Source organism: Phoca vitulina, unplaced genomic scaffold, assembly GCF_004348235.1.
Source record: "Phoca vitulina isolate PV1807 unplaced genomic scaffold, GSC_HSeal_1.0 scaffold22, whole genome shotgun sequence".
Classification (NCBI taxonomy): Eukaryota; Metazoa; Chordata; class Mammalia; order Carnivora; family Phocidae; genus Phoca; species Phoca vitulina.
This window is the reverse complement of record NW_022589725.1, coordinates 28,203,815-28,231,514: the sequence shown is the minus strand read 5'-3', so window position 1 is coordinate 28,231,514 and position 27,700 is coordinate 28,203,815. Positions and strand designations below refer to the sequence as shown.

Genomic DNA, 27,700 nt, shown 5'->3' with positions numbered 1-27,700 from the left:
AGCTCATCCTCTTGGAGACACAGGGTCACCAACTGTGAGCCCCTCTCTCCTTTGGCATTTACAGATGCGATCCAAACCTTTTTTTTTTTCTCCTCCTCCAAATATAGGTGGATGTGTATGTAATTCTCTTAAAAGTGATGCCATTTTGGGTGGTTGGCTGGTTTTTAAGTTACAACAGTTTTTCTCAGTGTTTATAAAATGTAATTTAGAATATATTAATTTTTCATCCTCAAAACTTTTCAGTGACTTTCCATGGTCTAAAAAAATAAAATTCCAACCCCTTACTGTGTCACTCAGGCACTCCCCTCTGTGTGCTCTCCTCTCAGTACATCCGTGCTTGTGTTCTGGGTTCCAGCCATTTCAGGGATCCTTTCTGTTGTTCAGACTTACCTGGACTAACCATGCCTTTGGGGCTTGTCTTTTGCTAGTTGCGGAGCCTGGCATGTGTTTTGAGATGCACAAACTTGTCCTCTAAAGCACAGTACCGAGGATCGCTCCTCTAGAAGCTGTTCTCCCAGTCAAAAGGAAGTGTTCCCTCCTCACTGTACATTCCTCCATTTCTGCCATCCTGGTTTTGGTCTTCTTTGTCTGTTTGGACACTGGACACTCATCAATCAACATGTCTTTTCTGCGTGCCTCCTGTAGGGGGCGGGGCAGGGTTCTAGCCCAGGGGCACAGTTGCCAACAGCCCCCATAGGGTCAGTTTACAGCTGGCCAGAAAAGAGAGGCAGTCACAGGTAATTTACAAATAAGTGTAGAAAGGGAAAATGAAAGGAAATGTCTTGAGCAGTATTTGATGGAGCGATCAGGGAGGGCTTCTTGAGGAGGGGACATTTAATTTAAGGCACTGGAGCCACAAAAAGGCGGCGAGAGGAGAGTGGCTTGGATCTGGGTGGTAGCCATAGAGATGGAGCGTGGTGGAATCAAGAGTCATGCCCAGGTTTCAGTTGTAAATAGCTGGGCAGATGGTGTGTCCATTCCTGAGATGGGGAGGCAGGGAGGGCCGGTGTAGGCCAGGGTTTGCACAAGAGTTTGGCTTGTGTTAGTGTCTTTCCTATTTGATTGGAAGTTTTTTGAGGTCAGAGGCTTGTCATATTAATTTCTGTATTTTAAAATGTCATTCACATAACATGCTTAGTAAGTGTTTAGCAAACGGATTAAGAGTGAAATTTCAGTAGGATACGTAGATCCTTCTGGGAAAAGTTTTTCACTAATTTCTCTGGGCATGGATGTTCCAAATAGTGGAAAATGGCATATTCTGCAAAAGAATATGTTTTTGTCACATGGGTCAATTCCTAAATGACACTGCAGTTATTTGAATAATCTCAAGGTCATCTTCAGGATCCTCAAGCAAAAAATGAGAAGACGGTCTCATGATGAAATTAATTAGACCAAGGCAATCAGAGAATTCAAGAGAGAAATTCAAGCATCTGTGTTAGATTGCATTGCCGTTGGCTGAGGAGATGGTTCTAGATGCATTTGATACTGCCATCATACATCCTGTTCACCTGGCTTCAGTTCACAGGCACATTTTGTCTCTGCTACCCCTGCAGTACTCATTTGTAAAAATTCAAATTCAAATTACTCAATACTTCACCAGCCTGACTTCATGCTCCCTGACGTCTAGCCCCCCTCAACTTGCCACCTGCTGTAGAGAATGATTGCCCATGAATTAAAACATAATTGGAGAAAAATTTCCTACTCTGATTTATGGGTGTCACGAGGTGTCTGCTCCAGCAACTTGGCAAAATGAAGCAGAATTAAAGTATCGCCATGTTGTTTATACCTTTTTTGATGTTACAGGTATAAATACTCTCAGCCTAAATTAACTACCACGCAATAAACTGGAAGACCATTGAAAGAAGTATGTTTGTTACTTGGACCCTGGCTAGATAGTTACTTAAATCTAGTAATAAGCTGCTTGGACACAAGAACATGTTAGTTTCTCAAGATGGAAAAGTAGCACTGAGATGCTTCCACAGATCAGCACATATTTATTGAGAGTCTTCTGTGTGGAGAACCTGTAAGTGTCAGATGTATGTTCTCTTTTCCCGGGAGAACGGGCACATGCCCGTGAACCCATTCTGAGTGAAGGCCAGGCAGTACATGATTCAGGGCGGAGAGTGGTGGTGTAAACAGCCCACCCCTGGGAGGTCTAGGAAGGGATCCTCTTCATGTAGCCATGCCTTCTAATGTGTTGGGTAACTTAGAAAACCAGAGACTTCCAGAAGGAATCTTTCTTGACATGGAGATTGCCTCCAGCCAGCATTGTGGAATCTGATCCTAAGCCTGGTTCACAGGAACCCTTTTGTCCTCGACCCAAATGTCCCTATCATGACATTTCCCCCGGTTTCCACCTTGTTCAGCTTACTCTCAGTGCCATAGCCACACCGAGCCTGGAATGAATGGCCAGAGCCCATCTCAGGAGAAGGGTAGTATGGGAAGGGACTAGTGGGGGTTATAAGGAGTCCTAAGTGAAAATCAGTCTGAAGCCCCTAGTCTACTGCTTTCTTCTCTGTAGTTGAGGACATGATGCTGTTGGAAGTCTGTAGTATTCCCTCAGCTGGGAGGACAAAGTGGGGAAGAATATTACCTGAAGATTTGGTCCTAGGCCCTCAGCCCTTAGGAATCCCAAATCACTCCCCTCAGTTCTTCTGGAGAATTCTCTCCAAGATTTATAAATGAACTGGATTCTGTGCTGGGCCCTGAGATGTTTGCAAGTAGGAGAGGCAGACAGGAGGGAAGAGATTCTGGGAGAGGGAAATTTTGTGAGCAGACCAGAGGAGTGCTGGGAGGAGAGAGTCCTGCTGAGCATAAAAGGGACATTAAGAGTCCACAGGTTAAGGCCTGGCTAGGGAGCACACTGAAAAAAAAAAAATAGCCAAGAGTAGATGAGCAGACAGCTGTTTCTTGGGGAGGTAGGATTAGAAGTAGGAGAGAGATGGCGGGTCAGGGTCTGTAGGCACAACTATGGTACCTGTGTATGTGTCATGTTTTTATAAATTCTGATCAGCATGTCCAGAATTTATGACCATGATTAAAATATATGGCCCCAGGTACGACAGAGAATTATTTTCTATATACTCATAAGCATTTGGTAGCTTATTTCCTCACTCTATTTTACATTGTGATAACATACACTTAACATAAAATTTACTGCCTTAACCATTTTTAAGTGTACAGTCCAGTAGTGTTAAGTGCCTTCATGTTATTGTGCAGCTAATCACTAGAACTCTTCACTTTATAAAAATGGAAACTCGGTGCCCATTAAGCCCATTAAACTCCCCTTCCCTTCGTCTCCCAAGCCCAGGGAATCACCATTTTAGTTTCTGTCTCAGAAATCTGAGTACCTTAGGTACCTTACATAAGTAGACTCCTGCAGTATTTGTCTTTTTGTGACTGGCTTATTTCACTTAGCATAATGTCTTCAAAGTTCATCCCCGTTGTAGCATGTGTCAGAACTTTCTCCTTCCTTTTTAAGGCTGAATCACATTCCATTGTATGTATACACCACATCTTAGTTATCCATTCATCTGTTGAGGGATGCTTGGGTTGCTTCTACCTTTTAGGTCTTGTGAATAATGCTGATATGAACATGGGTGTACAAATATCTGTGTTTGAGTTCCTGCTTTCAGTTCTTTTGGGAATATACCCAGAAGTGGAATTGTTGGATCATACGGTCATTCTGTTTTTACTTTTTGAGAAACTGCCATCCTGTTTTCCATAGCACCTATACCATTTTACATTCCCACCAACAGTGCCCAAGGGTTCCAATTTCTCCACATCATACCCAACACTTGTTTTCTGTTTTTTTGTTTTTTTTTTAAATAATGGCCATCGTTATGGGTATGAGGGGTGGTATCTCATTGTGTTTTTTTTCATTCTTTTTTTCCTTCCATTTTCTCAAGAATGTCCAATCTGGAAAGTAATGTCTGGAAATAAAGAAGATCTCAAAATTCAGTTTACCTCCACCAAAAAGTATAGTAAATAAATGATGAACATAAATCCAACATGGATTGATTTCCTGATGACCTCTGTCAGGCACTGCCAAGTTCAGTTTAATCAGCTCATTAAGACTGGGTGTCTCAAAACTTGATTGATGGTAGGAATCCAAGTAGTTTTTCTAGCCGAGGAGAGATGTGATCATCTTTACATTGGGAGGGGCACTCTGGCAGCTGAGTAACAGGGGCACCAGGGAAGCTACGGGAAGTTACGTGGAGGTGAGGGCTTGAACTGAGACAGCGGTCAAAGGACCCTAGAAGAAGGGATGGGCTCCAGAGCCATTTGGGGCAGGAAGTCATGAAGCCTAGATAAATTGGACGTGGGAAGTAAAGATACTGCCTTCTGTTTTCTGGCTTAGATAATTGGTTGGGGGTTGCGTGCTATCCAGCAGAAGTACAAATGGCAGGGGAAGGAAGAGCAGGTTGTCAAGAGGCAGGGAGAATAATGAGCACAATCTTGAAACACTGAGCCCCAGGCCTTGAACTCTCTCTTAGAAGTGACTGTGCATTTGAGTACTCTGTCAGCCACCATGTACCCCCTGGGCAAAGCTGGAATCTGTGTGGCCTGTCAAAGCCCCAGGGTGAAGGCGGTGTCCCCTGTTGAATGAAATCGATATTCATAAGTTCTACCACTTTTTCCTCATCCATTTAGCTACTGTTTGAGGGCCCATTATTTGTCCAGCCCTGTTTTGGGGCTCCAGTAAGTAAGACAGATAGGGGCTCAGTCACCTTGGAGCATGATTCATTGCACAGGGAAGACCTTTGTAAAAAGCCTATCAGAAATCAGGATACCAGGAGCATTGTCTTTGCACATGCCAAACTGGTATTACTGTGGTGCCTTTAAATTAGGGAAAGCTGTGCAGTGCAGCCCAGACCTGTCCCCCCAAGGTGCTGCATCTCATTGCAGGGAGTCCTATTCATAGAATTCTCTGATCAGCAGGTGTCCAAGCCCAGTGATTAGTGCAGAGTTTCGTGTCCCCTATCTCATCAGCAATCCAGAAATACTACTCAGCCATAAAAAAAAGAAGGAAATTCTGCCTTTGTGACAATACAGATGGACCTTGAGGGCATTATGTATGCTAAGTGAAATCAGTCAGGAAGAGAACGACAAATACCTATGATTTCACTTGTACATCGAATCTAATGTAATGAATCAACCAAAACAAAACAAAACAACCAAGCTCATAGATACAGAGAACAGACTGGTGGTTGCCAGCGGGGAGGAGGGTGAAGCGGGTGAAGGTGGCCAAAAGGTACAAACTCCCAGTGATAAAATAAATAATGTAATACGTAGTAACATAGAGCACAGTGACTGTAGTTAATATTATTGTATGGCATATTTGAAAGTTTCTAAGAGAGTAAATATTAAAAGATCTCATCACAAGAAGAAATTTTTTTGTAACTAACTATGGTGGTGGATAGTAACTAGACTTAATTGTGGGGATCATTTCATAGTGTCTACAAATGTAGAATCACGTGTTTACCTGAAGCTAATATGTTATATGTCAAATGTATCTCAGTTTAAAAAAATAATTAAATGGCCAATGTGGTCAATACCTGAGGAGTGGTATATGTTGGAGGGTCATCAGGGTGACTGTCACGGCCCTGACGGTGATTTCTGACTTCCTTTATGCAGTGCACAGGACAGACTCATTGCCCTGCCCCTGGAAACGTGTCCCAACCTTAAGTCACCCCTCCTTAGCCCTTTGCAGTGACCTCATCTTTCTCTAAGACATCTCTTCCTCCCAGCGTTTGTCTTGGCCTCTCAGTGCCCATGTGATGACTTCTAAGCTCCAACACAACCATCCATGATTTTGTTCTCCAACATTGTCTTCTGTCACTTTCCCCCTTGAACTCTGTGCTTTGGTTTAAATGGACAAAACAGATCTTTCACAGTTCTCTCCAGGTCAAGCCTCTGTGTAAAATCTGTTCATAAAGCCATTAATAAAACCTTCCCACTCCTTCTGTTGGCCAGTCCTCTTCGTCTTTCAAGCCTGAGTATCAGTACTGATCTCCTCAAGAAGCAGTCTCTGCATCTCTGATTTGAGCTAAATGCTTCGTCTTTATTCTCTTACAGGCATTTTATGCGTACTTTGGTCATACAGTCTTTTCAGATTCATTTAACTGATGTTTATGTCTGCTTTCCCAGGAGGCTTCTTGTGGGCAGGGACCATTCCTTACTCATCTTTTAATCTCCAGAAGCTCCCACTTAGTAGGCACTTAACAAATGTTCATTGAGGTGTACGTTTTGGCCAATGGATGTGCTCCCAGGGCAGAGGATATGCCTGCTCATAGGTCTTCAGGTGCCCCATGCTTCAAATGGGTCCCATACACTTTGTAGTATCTGCACTTTTTAACTGGCCCCTATCTTTTTGCATTTTTCGCTCATAAAGGTGTACTTTTTTGTGGCTTTCTTAACTGGTAAAAGTGAACTTATCTCTTGGTTTCTTTGGCATCATATAGACCTGATTTTTTGTTTTTGTTTTTTTGCAGTAGACTAAAAATTGCTCCTTAGTACTCAGTTCCTCTTAGAGCAACGTTCTCTGAAAGAAGTATGTCTGGTTTGCAAATTATTGTATGCAGTAAGAACCAACTTATCTTGAAAGCAACTAGTTCTTTTTTCTTTATTCAATAGGTAATGTACTGATTCTCCACATAGCCCCTGTCTAAAAAACCCCGTGCTCTAAATCATAGTAAGATTTGGACTTTATACGACTGAAGTCCTTGCTTCCCAAGAACATTTTATCAATCAAAGTGGGCACATAAAGTTGGGTGTATCATTTCTAACAGAGTTTTGGAACTTACTGCTGGCCTACGTCTCAAGCTCCCTGGAAACCAGGATTTGTATACACACACGCGTGGTACTTGGTGCCAAAGAAATTTTGGATGAGGCAAAGCAGCCTGGTGACTTCCTTTGGGAGTTAGTTCCACTTTGGAGTAGTGCCCAGCCAGGGTCTTTGCCAGGAAATAATTTCGCTGCAGGGGAAACATTCCTCCTCAACCGGCACAGTCTTTATGAAGAAACCAAGCCCACTGCTTAAGCATCCTCTGTCTTGCTCTGAGACTGCAAACAGACAGCTAATTTGGCGGGATGTGGAAGCTTTCACAGCTTCTTGAAAGTGCCCTAAGCAAAATTATATACATTCCAAATTCATTTCAGTCTTGAAAATAAAGGAAGAAATTTTCACTTGTGCATTAGCATCCTTTAAGCACTAGCCAGTGGTGGGTTGATTTAAATGGATATATTTGAATAATTAAATTCTGAAGAGGAGAAACATCTGGGTTTCAAATCCATTTGGGCCCAAAAATATCAAAGTCAAAAATCAGACATGTATTTGGTAAGCCATCCAAGGAGCTTGATGGAGTGTGGCATTCTGAGCTGGGAATTGGCTGGCATCAGGGGCACCCCAGACGTTAGTAGCTATGAAAGCCTCCTAAGTGAGGATGGTGTGCAGTTGTCAACAAACAAGGGATGAAGATGGACGAGGGATAATTATTTTTAACCTAACTTTTTATTTTAATATGTTCAGTTTGGAAAATTTAGAAATTACAAACAAGCAAAAAAGAACTTACTACACATAATCCACATGTTGCTGTATATTCCGGTCTGTACCTCTGTCTGTTCTATTATGTAGCCATCTCTCTCTTTCTTTCTCTGTGTGTGGGCACACATATATATACTCGCTTATACACACACACACACACACACACACACACACACACGTACTTATTTATATGTGTTCTTTTACCAAGACAGCTTCGTACTGGACTTGTAAGAGTTTTTTGCACTTATTTTTTCCTTTCCTAAATATTTCCCTACATTATTTTAATGTCCCTGTGATACGGCATTCTGTGGGTATTCCATAACTTACTTATCTTCTCCGGTAGGCGTTTCATTGTCTAGTTTTAAGCCATCACAAGCAATTGGGATGAACATATTTGTAGCTAAATCTTTGTGTTTATCCATGATTACTTCCTCAGGGGGAAAAAAGTAGAGATAGAATTACTAGTCAAGGGGCACCTGGGTGGCTCAGTCGTTAAGTGTCTGCCTTCGGCTCAGGTCATGATCCCGGGTTCTGGGATTCAGCCCCGCATCGGGCTCCCTGCTCCATGGGATGCCTGCTTCTCCCTCTCCCTCTCCCCCTGCTTGTGTTCCCTCTCTCGCTGTGTCTCTCTCTGTGAAATAAATAAAATCTTTAAAAAAAAAAAAAAAGAATTACTAGTCCAGAAATGTAAATTGTTTTAAGGCTTTTGATACATGTTCACAAATTGTTCTATAGAATGGTTGCACACATCACCACCATTTTCTACCAGTACTGTGTGAGAGTTTCCAATTGCATGCAAACTGGAGAGGGATCCTCTTGAAGTGTAGACTCTACCAACGGGAGTACACCCTCCTGGATGTAGCTCTAGGCTATATTCACAGGAATTGGATTCTGGAGAATCCTGTTAATGGTGGCTCTCTCTGGAAGCATGTCCTGGGCATCCTAATCATCACCAAGGATTCATCAAGGACCTAGTCTGTCCTGTGCTGAGCTACATGCTCTACTAGAATGCTGCTTGCACTTAGCTTCAGCCTTCCTGGTCTTCAGGTGAAGAGTAGGGGTGGCATCTCAGAATGTAAAGCTGGAAGGAACTAGGTTGTGAGTGAAGAGTTCTGGGATTTGGATCAAAAGAACCAGAGGCACCAAGATGGCAGTGAGGACTTCTCACTGGCTGAATTACATGGAAAGTAAGTACAGTTGATCCTTGAACAACACGGGTTGTTCTTTGAGCTGCACACGTCCATTTATATGTAGATTTTTTTGATAAATACAGTACACTACTGTGAATGTATTTCTCTCTCCTTATGTTCTTAATATTTTCTCTCACTTGTTTATTGTAAGAGTACTACATATAATACATATAACAGTCAATAATATGTTAATTTTGTTCTCAGTAAGGCTTTGGGTCAGTAGTAGGCTATTAGTTAAGATTTGGGGGAGTGATAAGTTATACATTTTCAGCTGTGTGAATGGTTGGTGCTCCAATCCCTGCATTGTCAAGGGTCAACTATAGTTTCATTTTCCTTCCTGTCTCCCACCCCTTCACTGTTTTTTCCTTATGTTCTTCCCCATTTCCTGCCTTCAATGGAAAGGATAAATATCTCACATTAGGGAGAAAGCAAGGAGACATCAGTCACAGGGTCAGGTCCTGTGTTGTGTTGAGCCTTCACCTCACTGTGGACGACTGTAAGCTTCCAGAAAACGGGCACAGAATCTAATTTGTTGTTCACTGAATGCCCAGCATAGCACCTGGAACTTAACAGACATCTAATAAATGTGAATGAAGTGAATTCATTTCCTTCCACTTAATTTGTACAAATGTGCAAGGGGCTTCAGAACCAGAATCTGGTCGTGGCTAGAGATACTCTTGATGGGATTTGTACCTTCAGGTGAGGCCATGGTCTCCAGGGCATCTCCTGGGAGAAAAGGTCACATTGCCTATGAAGGCAGTGCCCTGCTAACTCTGCCTTCTCTCTTCTCTTGACTTCCTGGGACTTTATCGGTCTCTTATCTGTTTTTCCCTTGCTGACCTTGAGTGTGGAAGTTTTATACATGTAGTTGGCAATATTTATGTTGCTGGTGATTTGGTAGTTAGCCTGAGTTTTCGTTGATGGTTATTTACTGTGTTTGTCTCTGCTGGTTTATTTTATCGGGCTTTGCCATTTTTCAAAAGTTTGCTTTGCTGTAAGGCTGATTTCTTCTCCAGTTTTTGGTCTCCATTGTCTTGCTTTTTTATGGATCATTTACTAACTTTACAGTTGCTATAGAGTGCCTTAAATAGCTTGTTAAGATACAGTCTTGGGGAACATGTGATGAAAGCAACTGAAAGAAGTGGGCTTCTTCCCTCCATTAATGGAGATTAGTGTTAATTACTGACTTTTTTTTTGTTTTCTTTTTTGTCCTTGAATGGTATTCTACTGTGAGCCACTTAAGGCGATGAGCTTTCCTGTGTTTTCTGTTTTCAAAGTAGGCGGAAAGATGAGCTATAGAATTCAAAGAACAATCTGTCTTTATTCAGTTACTTTAGATTTGTATTGTCTGAGTAGTGGGTTGCATTTCTGCTTCCTTCATTTTATAATTGCACAGTCAAAAGCTGAATTGTAAAGGTCACCTGAGGAGATGAGGCTTTTCCTAGTGAAATGATGAATGGTAGTTATGGGCAAGGATGCAAGATAGCAGATTCCCTCTTAGTGCCTAATGGCAGCATGGTTTTCCTTTGATGTAACATTGTATTAACTTGAATACGCACCATAAGCTCTCTGTAATTTTTTTTTTAATAACATATAATGTATTATTTGTTTCAGGGGTACAGGTCTGTGATTCATCAGTCTTACACAATTCACAGCGCTCACCATAGCACATACCCTCCCCAGTGTCCACCACCCAGCCACCCCATCCCTCCCACCCCCCACCACTCCAGCAACCCTCAGTTTGTTTCCTGAGACTAAGAGTCTCTTATGGTTTCTCTCCCTCTCTGGTTTCGTCTTGTTTCATTTTTCCCTCCCTTCCCCTATGATCCTCTATCTTGTTTTGCAGATTCCTCATATCAGTGGAGCTCTCTGTAATTTGTTAGCTCATTGCTGGTTTAGTCAAGTGTTCCAGTTGTGCATATCTGTTCTTCTGGGTCTTTGCCTGTGCTGTTTCCTTCTCCTGGAACACTCTTCTGTGTGTCCACCAGCTCCTCACGTGGCCACAGTCTGCATAGTCTCTGAGATCCCAGTTTAAATGTTGCTTCCTCACAGAGGCCCTACCGACCTCCGTCCGAATTTCATCTTGACTGTTCCCTCAGCATCCTCTGTCTTTTCCTTATAGCCCTTGGTAGTTGATAACTGTGTCTCTTGGTCTGTATATTTAGTGGTAAGTGAAGGGGTCTGATTTTCTCGATACTATGTCACTGCTCCTCAGTAGGTGTTTGAGAAATCATTGTTGATTTGAACGATTGTGAGCGAATTGTTTTGCCCTGACGAAGCAATTCCATCCCCTTCTTCTATCACAGACCGTAATTCTGACCTTGAGTAGCTGTGCCCCCATCAGTGACATTAGATGTTTAGTTTCCGTTCGCAACCCCCATATCTGATGATCTACTTCGGTTGTCATCGTTGTTGGATAAAATGAAATGAACCAGAGATTCATAGAAGCAAAAAGGAAGTAAAATGATTGCTATAATCACAGTAGATTAAGAAAAAATTTTGAAACAGGTAGTTTGTCTCATTATAAATCGAAATGCTTATTACAAAAAAGTAAAACATTCAGAAATGAATAAAGTAATCATAAGCATTCACAGTCCGCCCACCAAAAAATGATTGGTTTACATTTGTAATATTTACTTATATTTACAATATATATGTTTAATTGTACATTAGATATTGTAATTATGCATTATAAAGATTACTTAAAAAAAACAAATTTGGGGTGCCTGGGTGACTCAGTCGGTTAAGCGTCTGACTCTTGATTTCAGCTCAGGTTGTGATCTCAGGGTCATGAGTTCAAGCCCCGTGTTGGGCTCTATGCTGGGCATGGAGGCTACTTAAAAACAAAAACAAAATTGAGATCACACTAGATATACAGTTCTATATTCAGCTTTTTCATTTAACATTTTATTGTGAACTTTTCCCCATGCCACTGAAGACAAGTCCTCATTCCATTTTTTTTTTAATGTTTTAAGATTTTTTTTTTTATTTATTTGAGAGAGACAGAGATAGCGAGAGAGAGAGCACGAGCAGGGAGGAGAGGGAGAAGTAGACTCCCGCCGAGCAAGGAGCCCGATGTGGGGCTCGATTCCGGGACCCTGGGATCATGACCTGAGCTGAAGGCAGACGCTTAACCGACTAAGCCACCGGGTGCCTCAGGTCTTCATTCTATTTATATCATAAGTGTAACTCCTGCTTAATCATAAAGGACTTTTGGAAATATTTCTACCTCCCCCCCACACACACACAAAGTATTGATTACACTGCAGTTAATCCACTTATATAAACCTTTGCCACTTTTTTTTGTCAGCTAAACCCACACCCCCTTGAACTCTTTATTTGATAGCAGATGCTGCTTACATTAAAGCAACAAGGGGAGGAATGAAGAGATGTCAGAGAAATACGGAAGGGAATGTTTGAGGGCCTAGACTATAAAAGCCATGAGAGTGGACAGCTGGGAGTGGGCATACAGGCGGCGGGAGGTGTAACAGGTGCTCCCCGGACCTGTGCTCACCCCCAGCCCGAGACAGAGGCACGCACTGCAAGCATTGCTGGTTAGGTGTGTTAGCATTTTGTCTTTCAATGGGCGATATCAAAGGAGTACAAATGTGTAAAGCAGATTTGTAACGCTGAAGCTCTTCACTTCGGTGAAGGGAGAGGAGCTGTGGTGCATTTTAAGTCTTTTTCACATCGGCAGACTTCCCTGTGTGCTCTCTCTTTTCTCTCTGCTCACAAACAGGCACAGCTTTTCTTAAACTAACTTCTTGGCCTGCCCACTGTAGATCCCACCCAACTGTTTTATATGTCAGCCACCATGGACCTTTCCAACAACATGTGATTGCTTACATTAATCATGGCGTAATTGTATTCTAGAATTGCATGATATTAAACTACATTAGACAGTAATAGTTAATGATCTGGGGGGACTTGTCAAAAATATTTGATATTCATTAAGAGGAAAAGCCGTGTTGGCTCTCATCTGTGTGTATCTGTGTGTGGCTCGGAAGGCTAAAGGCTGTATACCAGGACAGAACAATCATGGTGATTGTATTGGTAAGTGTTTTACTTACTTGTATTTTCTTGATTTGCTGCAGTTAAGTAACTTTCATCTTGAGAAAGGTGGAAAGCACCAAAAGTTGTTCTTTCTTAAGGAAAGTGAGCTCTACATTGGCTGACAGCATCTCTTCCTCGCCCAGGTATTCTGTGACTGTGTAATTGGGGTCTGGCTCTGAACCTCATGTCACTGACTTTAAAGCACTCTTCATACAGTCATGGTTGAAAACCTACTATGTGCCTTGCAGAAGGCCCTCAGGATACACCGTCAATTAAGGCAGGTCTCTGTCCTCTAGGAGCCCTGGTGGGCAGGGCTCTGTCTGCCCTCTGTGACCTGTAGGGCCCTGAGTGGTTTGGGCCCTAGCTGCTTCTTGGGCCATAATTGCTCTCATACCATCACCATCTCCTGGTTCCATCTGCTCTCACCGTGCTGGTCTTGCTGTGCTCCCAGCATGCCACACACTTTGTCTCCTGGTCGTTGGTCTGGCTTCTCCCTCGTGTTGGCACGAGATGCATCCTCATGGTCACTCCCTCCTTTTAGCTCTCTCCTAAATGTCCCCTTCTCTCTCTATCCTCTCTCCTGGCTTCATTGTTTTCATAGCACTAATCACATACCATACTCATTGTTAGTTAGCTGTCCTCCTCACTAGAATGGAGGGTTTATAATAGCAGGGACTTGGTTCCTTTTGCTGAATCCACAGTGATGGCACATGGATGCCACATTGAACAAATGAATTCCTATACTTTGTACTCAGTGCCTTGGGTAGAGGCCTGCACAGGTTGGTGGGAGGAGAGGTTGCCCACGAAGGTGCTCCCAAGAGTGTCAGCTTAGCCTTTGACATTCTGCCCATGGTCTACCTTTGGGTTTTATTTCTCACCGCTTCCCTTTATTTGTTCTGAGCAATAGCCAGACGTTCTCTTTACTGCTTCCTTTGCTTGTATCTTTTGTCTTCCTGCTCCTGTTTTTCTTCCACTAGTTTTTTACCCACTCACCACACTGTGCCCATTGTTATTCTGTCCATCTGTCAAGGCCCAGCTCGACAGCAGTTCCTCCGTGAGGCGTCCTCTCATCCCTGCAGCTATAAATGCTCTCCCTCCACCCCATCTCCTGTTAAAAATGGAACTTTCTCGGGTTCATCATGTTCTATGTGATTGATATGCATGCATATTTTATTTCACTTATAATCTGCTCTTAAGAGACAAAGGCACTTGATCTATTCTGTATTGCCCTTGTACATAGTAGGTGTTGAGACAGGTTTATTGGCTATGTGGCATGCGCGGCTGAATGGAGTGGCAGGGTAATCACCTGCAGTACGCTATTCTGGTTTGTCCAACAGAGAGAGGTACATCTTGGAATAATAAATCATTGCTAACTTCCAGAAGGCTGTTTCTGGGGCAAAAGTTACCATGGTTCAGCTGAGGCGGTGAAGTGGAATTCCAGAGTTGAAGTAAGAATGGAGGAGGAGGGATGCCTGGGTGACTCAGTTGGTTAAGCAGCTGCCTTCGACTCAGGTCCTGGGATCGAGTCCCGCATTGGGCTCCCTGCTTAGCGGGGAAGTCTGCTTTTTCTGTTGTCTCCCTCTGCCTCTCCCCGTGCTTGTGCTCTTCTTCTCTCTAATAAATAAATACAATCTTTACAAAAAAAAAAAGAACAGAGGAGGAGTAGGAAGAGGCAAGCTTTACTCCTGGCTCCTCTAAAGAAGTCAGTCACCTTGGACCTCTCTCTAATATTCTCGGGACCTCAGTCTCCTGGCCTGTAAAATAGTAAGGGGGAGCAAGGTATAGGGGTGTGTGCCAAGTTGAATGCATGATCTCTTGAGTCCCCATGTAGCCGTAACTTCATGTGATCTTGCAGCTCTATCAGGTAGGTCTCCTGGGTTTAACAATGGGGTCCTGGCTGCCTTTATTGGAGCAAGTTCTACCACTGTTAAGAGAAATACGTTGGGGAGAAAACTGACTTAAAATGCTTATAGTATCAAATTTTACTATTTTTTTTTAAAGCAATCTTTGTTTCTTTGAGCACTTTCCATTTGCAATACAAAAGGCTTAAGACTGGCTCCTGAAAGTCTTTACTGAATGCTTTCTAGACTAGGGATTTGAAAGTTCATTAGAAAACCACTCTGAGTACTAGGAATATTTGTGTTATAAACTCAGACTTCTAACTAAAAGGGGTTTAATTTCACAACCTCCTAGATTCAGTTGCATCATGAGACCCTTATTTTGATATATGCACCTTGAATTGCAGTTGTATGTAAGTCACTGTACTGTAGGATAACCTGCCATGTTGTGCAATGATCTGGGGGGGAAAGAGACGGAAATGGGGAGGGAGTGGTGTAGTCTTCCACTGTCTCTACAAAGCAGCTAGTCTCAGGTTTCTAATAAAAGTTTCCAATGATGCACACAGGAAAGACCTCAGAGCCTTTCCATGAAGAGACAGGGTCTGAATGAATGGCCAGGTTATTCCTTTCATGTGTTTCCCTGTGCCTACCTTGGGGTAGTCTCTGGTTTCTGCTCAGCCTTTAAAGAATGTCTGAATGTCAGGAAAATAATTGGATAAAACCTTCACAAACTCCAGCACCAAAATCCAAACTTCCTCTTCAGTCTTTAAGATCCCCCAGTCTCCGGGGCACCTGGGTGGCTCAGTTGGTTAAGATCCCCCAGTCTCCTTGGGAGTTTGCTCATTTGTAAGGTGATTTGAAACTGGCTGGAAGTTCCTGAGGGGAGTAGGCAGGTAAGAAGGTCAGCCATTCTGGTCTAGCCATTACAGAACCCACTGTTGTGGAAACCTAATCCCTTGTGAAGGGTCAGTGAGAAGTGAACCATCTAGCATGGAGTTCTGGTCTTTTCTAGCTGCTTTCCATCTGGCCCTTACCAGAATCTGGACTGTGGACTACCACCATCCATTCCAGGTAACAGGCCGGGAGTTCTTTAAAAACTGACATATACTTGATCAGAACGCATACATAATTTACAGAGTTCAGTGCATAATATAAACCTGGGGCTTCTTGTTCAAATATTAAGAATTGCAAGATGGCGGCAGTAGACAGTGAATGCAGGACCCTGTGCATCTTCACAGGTTGCACACCCAGGGGGTCATCTCTATATTTGATTGGAACCTAAAAATCATGTGGAAAAAATTCTGGCTTACCCAGTGCCCAAGGATTTCCTCCTTACCTGTTCACATACTATGGAGAATATCCATGTGGAGAGTATGGAGACTGCTTTGCCTTCAGCTCACCTCTACTGTCAGGTGACTGCCTTCCAGTCATACTGGGGTCGGGGGCTCAGCCTCCATTGCCCTCCACGCCCACCTCCACCACAGCTGCCAGCTCGAGTGTTGGCTGGACTTGAGTAGCTGTTTTCCTCCTTTTCAAACGTGAAGCAACATCAAAGGTACAAAACTAATCACCATTGGCACAACATAAGGGCAGGAATATTTATGCTTTCAGTTCATTTAAAATTTTTCTTTTTTTCTTTCTTTTTTTCATAATCACAGTCTCACTTTCAATGTCATGGTTCAAACTGAGAAATTCCCACCCCCTTGCTTTTTCATTGCTGATGATAACAGGAATATAAATTGCAAGATGTGCAATTATACCTAAAAATGCTAGATGCCTCTTAATGCAAAAAAGAAAAAAAAAAAGCCGTTTCTCATAAAAATAGATTGTATGCTATGCTTTTTTGTTGGACCTACCACAGTATATGTACTTCCAGATGTCATTTTAAAATACTAAAAACAGCTGCAAAAATTACATCCTTTCGTGGTTTTCCTTTTAATTGTAACATTTAGGAAATTAGCATTTGGGGCCAAGATAATTCCAGTAAAATAAGATAGTGAATTACATTTATTTAAAAGCCACATTAAAATACAATTAGAGTTGATATTCTTTCCTTGATATTAACACATTCACATTTATATTTTACAGTCTATTGAGGTTCGCTATTTGAAATAATTATCATTAAGGAAAGAGGTGCATTTTTAAAAGTATGATTAGTAAATATGTAATATTTAATGGAAGTCATACAGTACCAGCAACAGCCAATATCACCTCATATTTTAAAATATAGTTCTTGACCTTGTAATTATGACTCTCTCCTCAGAATGGTTGGGACTTGATTTAAAGTTAAGACTGAGCATCTTTTATTTTTTTTTTAACTCTTATTTTTTAGGAACTGGGAGTCATTAGTTACCATGGACATAATCCTTTTGGTAGAAACCAAGCATAATTTTTCCTTTTTCAGTAACAGGCCATAGAAATGCATCCATACTTCATTAAGAATTAAAGTGGGAATGTCTCTGATTTCTTGACTCAGAACCTTCCATGTCATTAGATGCCACTCTTCAGGAGGGGTCAGAGCTGTGGCCTCTGACATCTGAGGTTAACAACCGCCACTGGTCCAAGTATATTTCCTTTCTTCATCACACCCAGATGTTCTAAAATGAAAACTTCTACTGAGGAAGAGCCAGGGATCTCATCAGCCCAGAGACTCAGCTGCCCTCAGACCACCCTTCCTGTGCCCCCCAGAGCACTCTGATCTGTTCACTTATCGCACCTGGCTCTCCCACTCTCTGTCTCTCCTTACTGTTGTCATCTACTTACCTTCTAAGCGTTGCCATCTTTTTCAGTCCTGCTGTTATCTTGAGTGATTCCATGTGGATACTCATGGTTACCTAAGTGAATTCATGTCTTTAGCCTGGAAACTTCTTAGATTTTTCACTTTCACCTGTAAGCCTTGCCTTGCCCCCACTTCTCTCTCCAGCCAAGTTTTCATTCTCAACACTTGAGCCATCCTCTTCCTAAATGCTCAGATAGTCCTTTGGTTTTTTCACTTGTCAGAGAGCCACCTGGGTCCACTAAACTGTCTCCTTGCCCTGAACCTGTATCCAGTATCTCAGCTCAATGCTACAAGAGAAAGCCACATCCACACAGAGATTGGTGCCTCTGTAAGTTGACAATCTCTAAGCTTGAATGATGCCCACCTACCCCCTATTGCTTGTTATTCTTATCAGTTCTCTTGCCTGCTGGCTTCTTTGTCTATTACCAATAATCTCCATGTTCTTTACGCCTCTAACCACACCACCTTCCTCCTTATTCTTAGCAGAGAACCTTGCTTCTGACCTCACAGAGAATACAGAAGTCCTAAGAGAACAACACTGTCACAGCCCGTGTCTGCTTTGCTTTCATATTTTCCTCCATCCTTCCTATCCCAATGGCCGAATTGCTCTTTGTCTTCCCCTACCTGTACTATGGATGCTCTAGGATTCATAGCTAATATTTATTAACTGCTAAGTGCTCATTATATACTTTCATAGGATCCTCCACTCAAAAGGGACCAGGGTTATTCTTGAGTCTGGTTCCAGATGGGGAAATTGAGGCTTAGAGAGGTTGAGAAATTGTCCCATGTTCATATATGGGAACTCTGTCCCCAATTTTTTATACCTTCTCTCTTCTGGCTTGTTTATACTAGGGTTTAAATATTGCACCAGTCTCTTCCAGCTATTAAAATGAGCACCCATTCTCCTAAAACTACCACAGCCCCCTTTCATAACTAAAATTACTGAAAAAGCTCTCTACTGTATCTACAATCAGCCTCTAGTTTCGTCCCATTCAGTCTTCAGTCCACTGCAGTCTGGCCCCAACCCAACAAAGCTCCCTCCAAGTTTACCAGTGACCTCCATGTTGCTGAGTTCTCTTTGGGCCCTATCTTACTTGGCTTTCCTGAAGCATTTCATACTACTGCTCCCCCTTCCCTTTGCTTTCCTGTGCCTACCCCCTTTCCTGACCTTCTCTCTGTGTCTTTAACTGCTCCCTAGCCTCGTTCTCTGCTGGTCACTGTAGTGTCTGTGGTCTTCCAGACTTTGCACTAAGCTCCTTTATTCTCATCCATACATACATCCTGGGTAACCTCATCCACTCTTGTGGTTTCAGTTCCAATCTAGATGCTGGTGAATCCCAAGTCTGTGTCTCCATCCTTGATAAGGGCCTGAAAGCTAGATCTTCGTATGTATCTCCCTTCCTATTGGACATCTCAATTTGGATGACCCTCTGGAATCATTAGATTCAACAGTTATAAAATTGAGCTTACCTTCTTGAAGGCAGGATGGAGAAGAGATTAAAATTGTGGGCTCTAGAGTCAAGGTTGATTCTGCCATTTACTAGCAATATGGCCATTTCTGACATTTAAAATGGGATAACGATGGCACCTACCTCAAGGGCCATTATGAGAGTTAAATGCAAAGTCCTCAGAACCAGGGTATAGAATGAATCTTCAGTGGATGTTAGCTACTACTCTTATCCTTGCTACTGGGAGTACTAGCACTGGTACAGCTACCATCACTACTTCTGCCTCCCCCACTGGCTCTGTCCCCAGTGCTCCTCCTCATCCCTGTGGATCCTAACAATAAGAGGCAACACTTGAGCACTTAATATGTGCAGGTGCTCTACATACTCTGCATGTATTACCTCATTTGATCTTGGCTACAACCCTTTGAGGTAGGGCTTATTATTTTCTTTGATTTCTGTCAAAATTAAGTGTCCAGGGTTAAGTAACTCATACGTGGTCTCATAATCACTAGAATTTATGTTCACACCTGCAGACCTTTTAACTCATCCTCTTGGTAGTTAGGTTTTGCCCTCCCACCTCCTGTGTAGCCTGGCCAGACACCTGAGAGGGCATCTTTGACTCTTCCTTTCTCATCACAACCCCCAAGGTCTGTCAGCTTGACCTCTAGATCAGAGATCTCTTTATCCCAGTTACACCAGGTCTTGCCTCCATCAGCTCTCATTTACGTGACTATAGTGGCCTCCTAGTTTCTTGGCTTCCCGTATTGCTCCCCTCCTATCTGTTCTCTGTAGAACACCAGCTCTGTGTGTTCTTTGACAACACTGTCCCAAGGTACTTTTCTGCCACCATCTTTAGGATCAAGTTCGGAGTCCTTAATATAACTTCCAAGGCTCTTCACTATCTGGCTTCTGTTGTCCTGTAAGCTTCGTGTCTTACCACTTCCCCCATAGCAAGCCAAGATCTGGTTTTATTGAGCTTCTCTTGAGTTTCTCTATTATGCACGAAGAAGAAGGGCACAACTTAGGTTTATGTTTCCTCAGGAAGCTTGCCTTGATTCTAGGTAGTACCAAATTCTGGGATCAGTACCCCACTCTGTATGTTATAACACTGCGTCCTTCAGTCCTAGCTTGCGACTCATTGGGTGCCCACTTGTGTTTATTTGTCACAGACTGAGAGTCCTGTGGGGTCAGAAACCGTGTCACCTTTATAGACTGCTGTATCCCTGAAACCCCCCTGTGCCTGATGCCATGCTCAAAAAAAAAGGGTGCTCAGAGCATCACATGAGAGATGAAGATATTCACACCCACATTTTGTGACCTCCTGAGATCACGCAGCTCACTAGCGACAATTGTAGTGGTCAGCAGCCCAGATTTTAATATCAGACTTGGATTCAAGTTCTCCCTCTGCTACTTACTTGCTTTAAGCCTCAGGTTTTTGTCTATAAAATGGGAATGAGAAACATGTCAGCCTGGCAGGGTTGGGAGAACAGAGTGAGGGTATTGCCCACTAAGAACCCAGCCCAGCACCTGCCCCTTGTAAACAGTCCTCAGTGATAGGATTTCATTTGAACCCAGGTCTCCCAACTCTCAGAGGAGCATTTGGCTTATGACCACGTGCCTGTGACATTGTCAGAGCAGTGTGTGTTCGTGGTTCTACGAGCTGTTCTTAGAAAGTAAAAACAGAGACTAAAGACAGTTCCATTAGGGAAGTTCTCTGATTTTAAAAGTTTTTTATCTAGTGATGCTTTTTGACTGTGTAAATATTTCTAGAAAGCCTAAACTGCACTGAAGTCTAAAAAATACTATGAAATATTTCCAATGTACTCTCATTGTACGTGGTCTTGCATTAATCTAATAACTGCAGGTCATTCCTCTAGCTGGTTCGTTTTACCGCACGTTTGAACTTTTCAAATAGTACATCTTCAAATACTCGTGAAAAAACTCTCATACTTCAAATACTCTCTATTGTTGTATACAAGAGAACAGGCATATACTAACTTTAACGAAACCTTATCCCTACTTAGAGTAATGACATATGTGCTGAGCTTGAGTATTGGCAAATACCTTTCATATACGTTTATGTGATTGATTTCTCATGGATGGCAATGCCTATAATCTGCAGATTATTTTCTTTTGGTAGGAGGATACGTATAACACTAAATGACAAGTTTCAGTGAAGGATATAATTCTTTTATTGTATATCACAAATCTGAGCATTGCTTAAGAGTTAAGTGCTGATATTTTGGAAGTAGGTTGCCCTGGGTTCAGATCCTGGCTTTACCACATCTCACCATTATGACCTTGGACAAGTTCTTTCACATATCTGAGTACTGGGTTCCTCATCTGTAAAATGGAGATACTATTTGTTATCGTTAGGATTTGCTGGGAAGACAAAGTGAGCTAACATGGGTAAAGCACTCAGCACAGCACGCAGGTCTGCTTACAAAAGCCACCAGACATCTTATGCTCATTAATAGCCCAAATTAAATGGATAACACATCTAATTGAAACATTTGTTAGCTCTTTGTAAAGGTAACTTTTGCCAGTCTGCATTTGCACATAATACAAGGAAAGTTTGTGATGAATTTTTCCGTAGTTCAGCTTTTTAGCTGTATCTGCCATTTACCATAATGGGAACATGTGTAAGTTTAAGAATTACTGTTCATGCTGTTTAAGAAGAGTGAAATCTTGTAGTCAGTAAGTCTAGTATTTGAGAAGAAATCAACTTTTGTTATCAATATTTTAGCAAGTTGTTTTAAAATTCCCAGTGACTAGCCCCCTTTATTTTGCTCGCTCTCTGGTAAACCCATTCACAAACTGTAGTCCCCAGTTACTTGTATCCTAGAACTACTGGTCATAGGAGGCTCTTGATGAACCTGCCTACGGTAGAACCATGTACAAAGTGGTAAAACTATGGATTTGACTACTGTCACAATTATTATTGGTACTCATTATTAGTGCTATCATTATGATGGGAAATGTGCAAACATAACACAGGTAACTCTTTGGAGTCTTTGCTTCGAGAAATTATTGGGAAATGTGATATTTATAAAAAGATGTTTCAATGTGTGCATGGCTGTTGGCTTTTAAGTACCTTACTGCTTTTCTCCTGATGTTTTCCCCCAGTTAATTCTTTTCTTAATTGATGTCTGTGCTCTCTCTCTCTCTACCTCCCTGGCAGTCTTTTCCCTATAAAAGGACCCATCTGTCTAAGGTAGAGATTCTCCATTTTTATATACACTTATCAGTGACTAAGCTGCATAGAGTAGACATGCTTATCATTTAGAAGTTTCCTTTAACTCTGCTTTTTCAGTACAGTGGTGCTTTGTTTGTTTTCCTTCAAGTAAAATATGTTCTTTTCTGCCTGAATGCAAGCACCCAAACGTATGTCTAATTTCTAATCATAGTCATAGGTAGAGCAAAGAAAACATTTTAAACTTGCTAATCCATCATAATGAAAAATAATGCTTAAAAAATGGATGCTCCTTGTAATATGCAATTTTATACAGAGAATAAGAGAGAAAGAGAAAAGCTCTTTCAGAAAAGTGACTTATTTTCATTTGATTTTTTATTAGACTTGAATTTGAGCGGCAACAGCGTGAAGAACTTGAAAAATTAGAAAGTAAAAGGTAAGCCACGTGGGGTACCAGTTTTAACACTAGTGTAGTCTTTGGAGTCTTGCATTAATCTTTCAGACAGAGTTCATCGGGGTCTCTTTCAGGACCTTCCTATGGTTCTGTGTCAGGTATTTACGTGTGTAATAACTGCAGGTCATTCCTCTAGCTGGTTCGTTTTACCGCACGTTTGAACTTTTCAAATAGTACATCTTCAAATACTCGTGAGAAAGGGGGAATAGAGTCAGTAGTCAAATTTCATGCACTTGCTAAATTTAATACGCCAAGTATATGCTTGCTTATATTTAATTCCAAAGGATATCCTCCTTAGTAATATCGCCTGAGGTTTTAAAAAAACCCAAAGAATGACAGTTGCCCTTCCTTATGCCTCTTCCCCTCTTAAACATCTTTGCTTATGTTGTTTGGCCATTTGTACTTCCCTTCTGTAATTTGTTTCTTTATATTTTTTGCTCACTTTTCTCCTGGGGGTGTGTGTGTGTGTGTGTGTGTGTGTGTGTGTGTGGTTGTTTAGCTGATTTGGAGAGGTTTTTGTTTTGTTTTTAATATGTTCTGAGTGTAATTGTCTAATAAAGCTAAGCATTTTCTTCCCCCTCCATCCTATTTAACAAGCCAAGAAATGGAGAAAGGATAGATACTGGAGTAGAAACTAAGGCCACAGAAAACCTATAGATTGGATATTTATTTTCTGGACTCTGGAGTTTAGATGTTACAAACGAATTAGTTTAGTGTCCAGCATCATATAAAATAGATCTTAGGTGGGTCAGGAGATAGAGGCCACGTATTGATATTTTGCACGCCCTGTGTTTTTTCTTTGGAGGCATCCCAACCTCAGAACACAGATTTAGCCCCCAGTGGGGATCATTTGTTCTGCAGGACCAAATATGACATGTCACCTCTGCAATCGTGCATCTCAGTATTCTCATGGAGACACCTGTTATTTTCAGCGTTACATGTTAATAAACTAATATTTTGGGCCATTTGGTGATTACCATTTGTCCTAAACTAGTGGTTAAATGCTAAATAGCATGTGGTTATTTGAGCTGGAACAATGAACTGTCGATTATCTTGACTTTGATATTTGACCCCAATGAGTTGAAGACAGCATAATAAGCATTTTTATTTAATGTCATTTTATAACTGGATTTCTATTGAATTTTAGCCATTGGGCTGAATAAAATTATTCACATTTAAATTTAAATTGGGCATGGTTCTTTTTCTTTGAGCTCAGGGGGCTTTTAAAATTATATCATGCATAACACATTATGCTTATAGACTCTACAAAGAAATGATATCAGAGGCTACTTCAGGAGATTAGGCAAATGATATGTTGGACAGTTACAGAGTAAAAAAGTTAAGCATGATGCTGCTGGAAATGAAAAGAAAAACAGTTCCCCCCACTTTTTATTTTTGCAAAGGGTTTGACTTTGTGTTGTCTGTCCATTTTCAGAACATTTCAGTTAGAGAAAAGTTAGAACAACATTTGTGCTTAGCCATCAAATGATAATCAGCCAACATTTGGCATTTCAGGAAACTCATAGAAGAAATGGAAGAAAAGCAAAAGTCAGATAAGGCCGAACTGGAGCGGATGCAGCAGGAGGTGGAGACTCAGCGCAAGGAGACGGAGATTGTCCAGCTCCAGATCCGCAAGCAGGAGGAGAGCCTCAAGCGCCGCAGCTTCCACATTGAGAGCAAGCTGAAGGATTTGCTCGCCGAGAAGGAAAAGTTTGAAGAGGAAAGGCTGAGGGAGCAGCAGGAAATCGAGCTGCAGAAGAAGAAGCAAGAGGAGGAGAGCTTTCTCCGAGTCAAAGAAGAGCTCCAGCGGCTGCAAGAACTCAACAACAACGAGAAGGCCGAGAAGCTCCAGATATTTCAAGAGCTGGACCGGCTCAAAAGGGAGAAGGATGAGCAGTACGCCAAGCTCGAACTGGAGAAGAAAAGGCTGGAGGAGCAGGAGAAGGAGCAGGTCATGCTTGTGGTGCATCTGGAAGAGCAGCTGCGCGAGAAGCAGGAGATGATCCGGCTCCTCCGGCGAGGCGAAGTGCAGCGGGTGGAGGAGGAGAAGAAGGACCTGGAAGGTATCTGGGAGTCCCTGCTGCGGGTGAAGGAGGCCCGGGCCGAAGGGGATGAGGACGGTGAGGAGTTAGAGAGGGCTCAGCTGCATTTCTTAGAGTTCAAGAGAAGGCAGCTGGTCAAGCTAGCCAACTTGGAGAAAGACCTGGTTCAGCAGAAGGACCTCCTGAAAAAAGAAGTTGAGGAAGAACAGGAGCTCCTGGAGCGTTTAAAATCTGCAAATGAAGAAGACAGTAGATTGTTGGAGAACAATGATGATAGCATCACAGATGTCACCCTGGTGGCTCAAAATTTAGAGAAAATAAAGCCGGCAGAATACAGGCTGCAGTATAAAGAACGCCAGCTCCAGTACCTCCTGCAGAATCATTTGCCGACCCTGTTGGAGGAGAAGCAGAGAGCATTTGAAATCCTTGATAGAGGTCCTCTCGGCTTAGATAACACTCTGTATCAAGTGGAAAAAGAAATGGAAGAGAAAGAAGAACAGCTTGCACAGTACCAGGCCAATGCGAGCCAGCTGCAGAAGCTCCAAGCCACCTTTGAATTCACTGCCAACATTGCACGTCAGGAGGAAAAAGTGAGGAAGAAGGAGAAGGAGATTCTCGAGTCCCGGGAGAAGCAGCAGAGGGAGGCGCTGGAGCGGGCCGTGGCCAGGCTGGAGAGGCGGCATTCGGCCCTGCAGAGGCGCTCCACCCTGGGCCTGGAGATCGAGGAGCAGAGGCAGAAGCTGGCCACGCTGAACAGCAGCAGCAGTGAGCAGTCGGGGCTCCGGGCCAGCCTGGAAGCCGAGCAGGAAGCCCTGGAGAAGGACAGGGAGAGGTGAGACCGGGAAGGGAGAGCGTGGCACACAAATGATTGCGTGTTTTCTACCCCTCCTGCTGTGTCTCTCACTGTCTTTTACAAAAGTAATTCTTTTTTGTCTGTGTGTTCTCTAATACACCAGCAAATGGTTATTGTCAAGCCAAAGCTGAGAAAGTGCCCCTAAACATTTTCTTTTCTCCTTAGGATCCTCATTTTAGAATCGTTGGCCTACAGTTGAAAAAAACACATAAAGAAAACCAAAGCCCTTGTCCCTTACTCCACTGACCTATGGAATGCAAATGTGTTCGTATTTGATAAATAGGACAGCTTCCAACCTGCCCCCTCCCTTGGGTCCGTCCCCTCCCCTCTTTCCCTGTCCCTCCTTTGGCCCTCTCTCTCCCTTTCTCTTTACCTTCCCTTCCTCCCTTTTTTTCCTTCTCCCTGTCCCCTTCTTTACCCCCTCCTGAGCCCCTCTTCTGGATTTTTCCTATCCTCTCCACTCCCTTCATCCTCACCATGGGCTTACCATCTTCTCTGGGACCACACTGGTTACAATAAAACATCATCCTTTCGTGCGCAGACTGCACCCTGTGCTGATGTCCACACCTGGTGGGAAACTGAAAAACAGCCATTCTCCTACCCCTCCTGATTCACAGTATTTGAGGGAGGCCCCGGGATTCTGCATTAAAGAGTAAACTACTAAACAAACAAAATTCTCCAGGTGATTTTGAACACAGTGGTATTTTTAAGCATGTGTGGTGATGATTTACTCACATTTCTTTTGGTGTTGTGAAAACTAAAACTAGGAACTAGCACTATTTTCATGGTAAAGAAAGAGGATTTATCTTCTCCCACCCAATCCCTGTCTCCATGCTTCCCACACCCTAGGTTTTCAAAAGGAATAAATACATGAATTCGAGAACACTTTTTCTGGTAGCCCAGCAGACATGATGCCAAGCCTCCCAAAAATCTGTAGGCTGCCTGGTGTGCAAACATCACCCAATTTGTTGTCCTACCGGGGTGGGTAGGGGGGTGGTTCATATCCTGGCCCAGCCCCATTCTGCTTGGCAGCCTTGGCAGGCTCTTTGATCTTTGGGCCTCAGAGTCCTCACTCTTACAGAAGGGGGCAGAGGAGACCGGGGCCTGTGCATTTTCTTTAGCTCCAAACCCTTTGGTCAGTTGAGATTGTACCTGAAGCCCAGGTTGGAGGGCCTGGACCGCTGCCCGCTCTCCAGCGTTCTAACCACCCACAAGCACCTCCTGAGGGGCTGTAACCAAAGCCCAGTCGGCTGGCTTGTAGGAGCCCAGCTTGACATTGGCAGAGGCCTGGGATCCATACCGATGACAAAGCAAGACCTACTGTGAGGCTGGAGCCTCTCTCCATCATCTTGCCGAACAGGTTGGGACAACCTCCCTCTCAAATGATCTGCTTATACTGTGGGTTCTATTTACCTTTGCTCTCTGGTAATTCCTTCTAGCAAACCAGCAAGAAATAACAATCAAAAACCATAATGCTATTACTTGGGAGAAATAGGTTGGAGGTTTAAGAAAATGATTGCAGGTATGTTATGTAAATGAAATTGCGGGATAAAGCTCCAACCCTAGGAAATTTAAAATAGTGGAGGGCACACTCTCAATTTATACCCTGCAGTGTGCAGCAAGAATGCAGCGTGAGCTTTTAGCTTGATGTCCCTGGCTTTTGTCAAGCAGCTTCACTCCCTGGCCATTTAGTATTAATACTCTATTACAGCGGATACAGTATTGTGATTTCCATGGAAGTGATTCCCCAATGTCAGCATTCCTCCAGAAGCCACACAAAGGATGCTTTCAGCTTCATGTGTTTTGATGGAGTAGACTTTGCTAAGACCTAATTCAGGCCAACACTTCTGAGCTCTTTGCTCTGGCTGTGATGCTCCTGCAGCTTTCTGTGGGTGTTGGTTTTGCATGTTGTTATCTCTTTGGGTTCTCATGGCTAAGCCAGGGCCTGCCGTGCAGCCCGAGTCCGCCTCTCATGAAATCCCACAAGCATGAAATTTTAAATTCGCGTGGAACCAGATCAGACAACAGTGCGCTGAACTTGGCTTTCCTTTTTTGGCTTCCTCATAAACAAGATTCAATCCATTTTCTGTCTTCTTTTTCACCCAGTGGTTATATAGCCACTGGGGACAAGTGTCATGCAGTTAGAAGGTGGCAGGTCTGCTCACCGCCCCACTCTGGGCCACTGTGTCCTCTTGTCTGCTGGCCCCAGGGCTGTGGCCCAGGTATGTGCTGAGACCATTTCCTGGGATACCCTGCTTCCCTTGCCCCCTGTATAAATCCCGTTTGGGCTTCAGGGCCCCACAC

General features: G+C 42.9%; 1 protein-coding gene across 6 annotated transcripts in view; it reads left to right on the top strand.

Annotated features, from left to right (window-relative positions):
- KIF16B (kinesin family member 16B) overlaps positions 1-27,700 on the top strand; it is a 298,817-nt gene that overhangs the window by 167,330 nt on the left and 103,787 nt on the right. For 5 of the 6 annotated variants that reach the window (XR_004301248.1, XM_032419797.1, XM_032419795.1 and 2 more), the window contains 3 exons: positions 22,036-22,068; positions 22,430-22,483; positions 24,017-25,375. Coding sequence is in view for 5 of the 6 variants with exons in the window: in XM_032419797.1 (XP_032275688.1) it covers positions 22,036-22,068; positions 22,430-22,483; positions 24,017-25,375 (1,446 nt within the window). In the remaining variant the exon portion in view is untranslated. The remainder of the gene's footprint in view (positions 1-22,035; positions 22,069-22,429; positions 22,484-24,016; positions 25,376-27,700) is intronic. The other variant, XM_032419796.1, reaches the window with a different exon arrangement.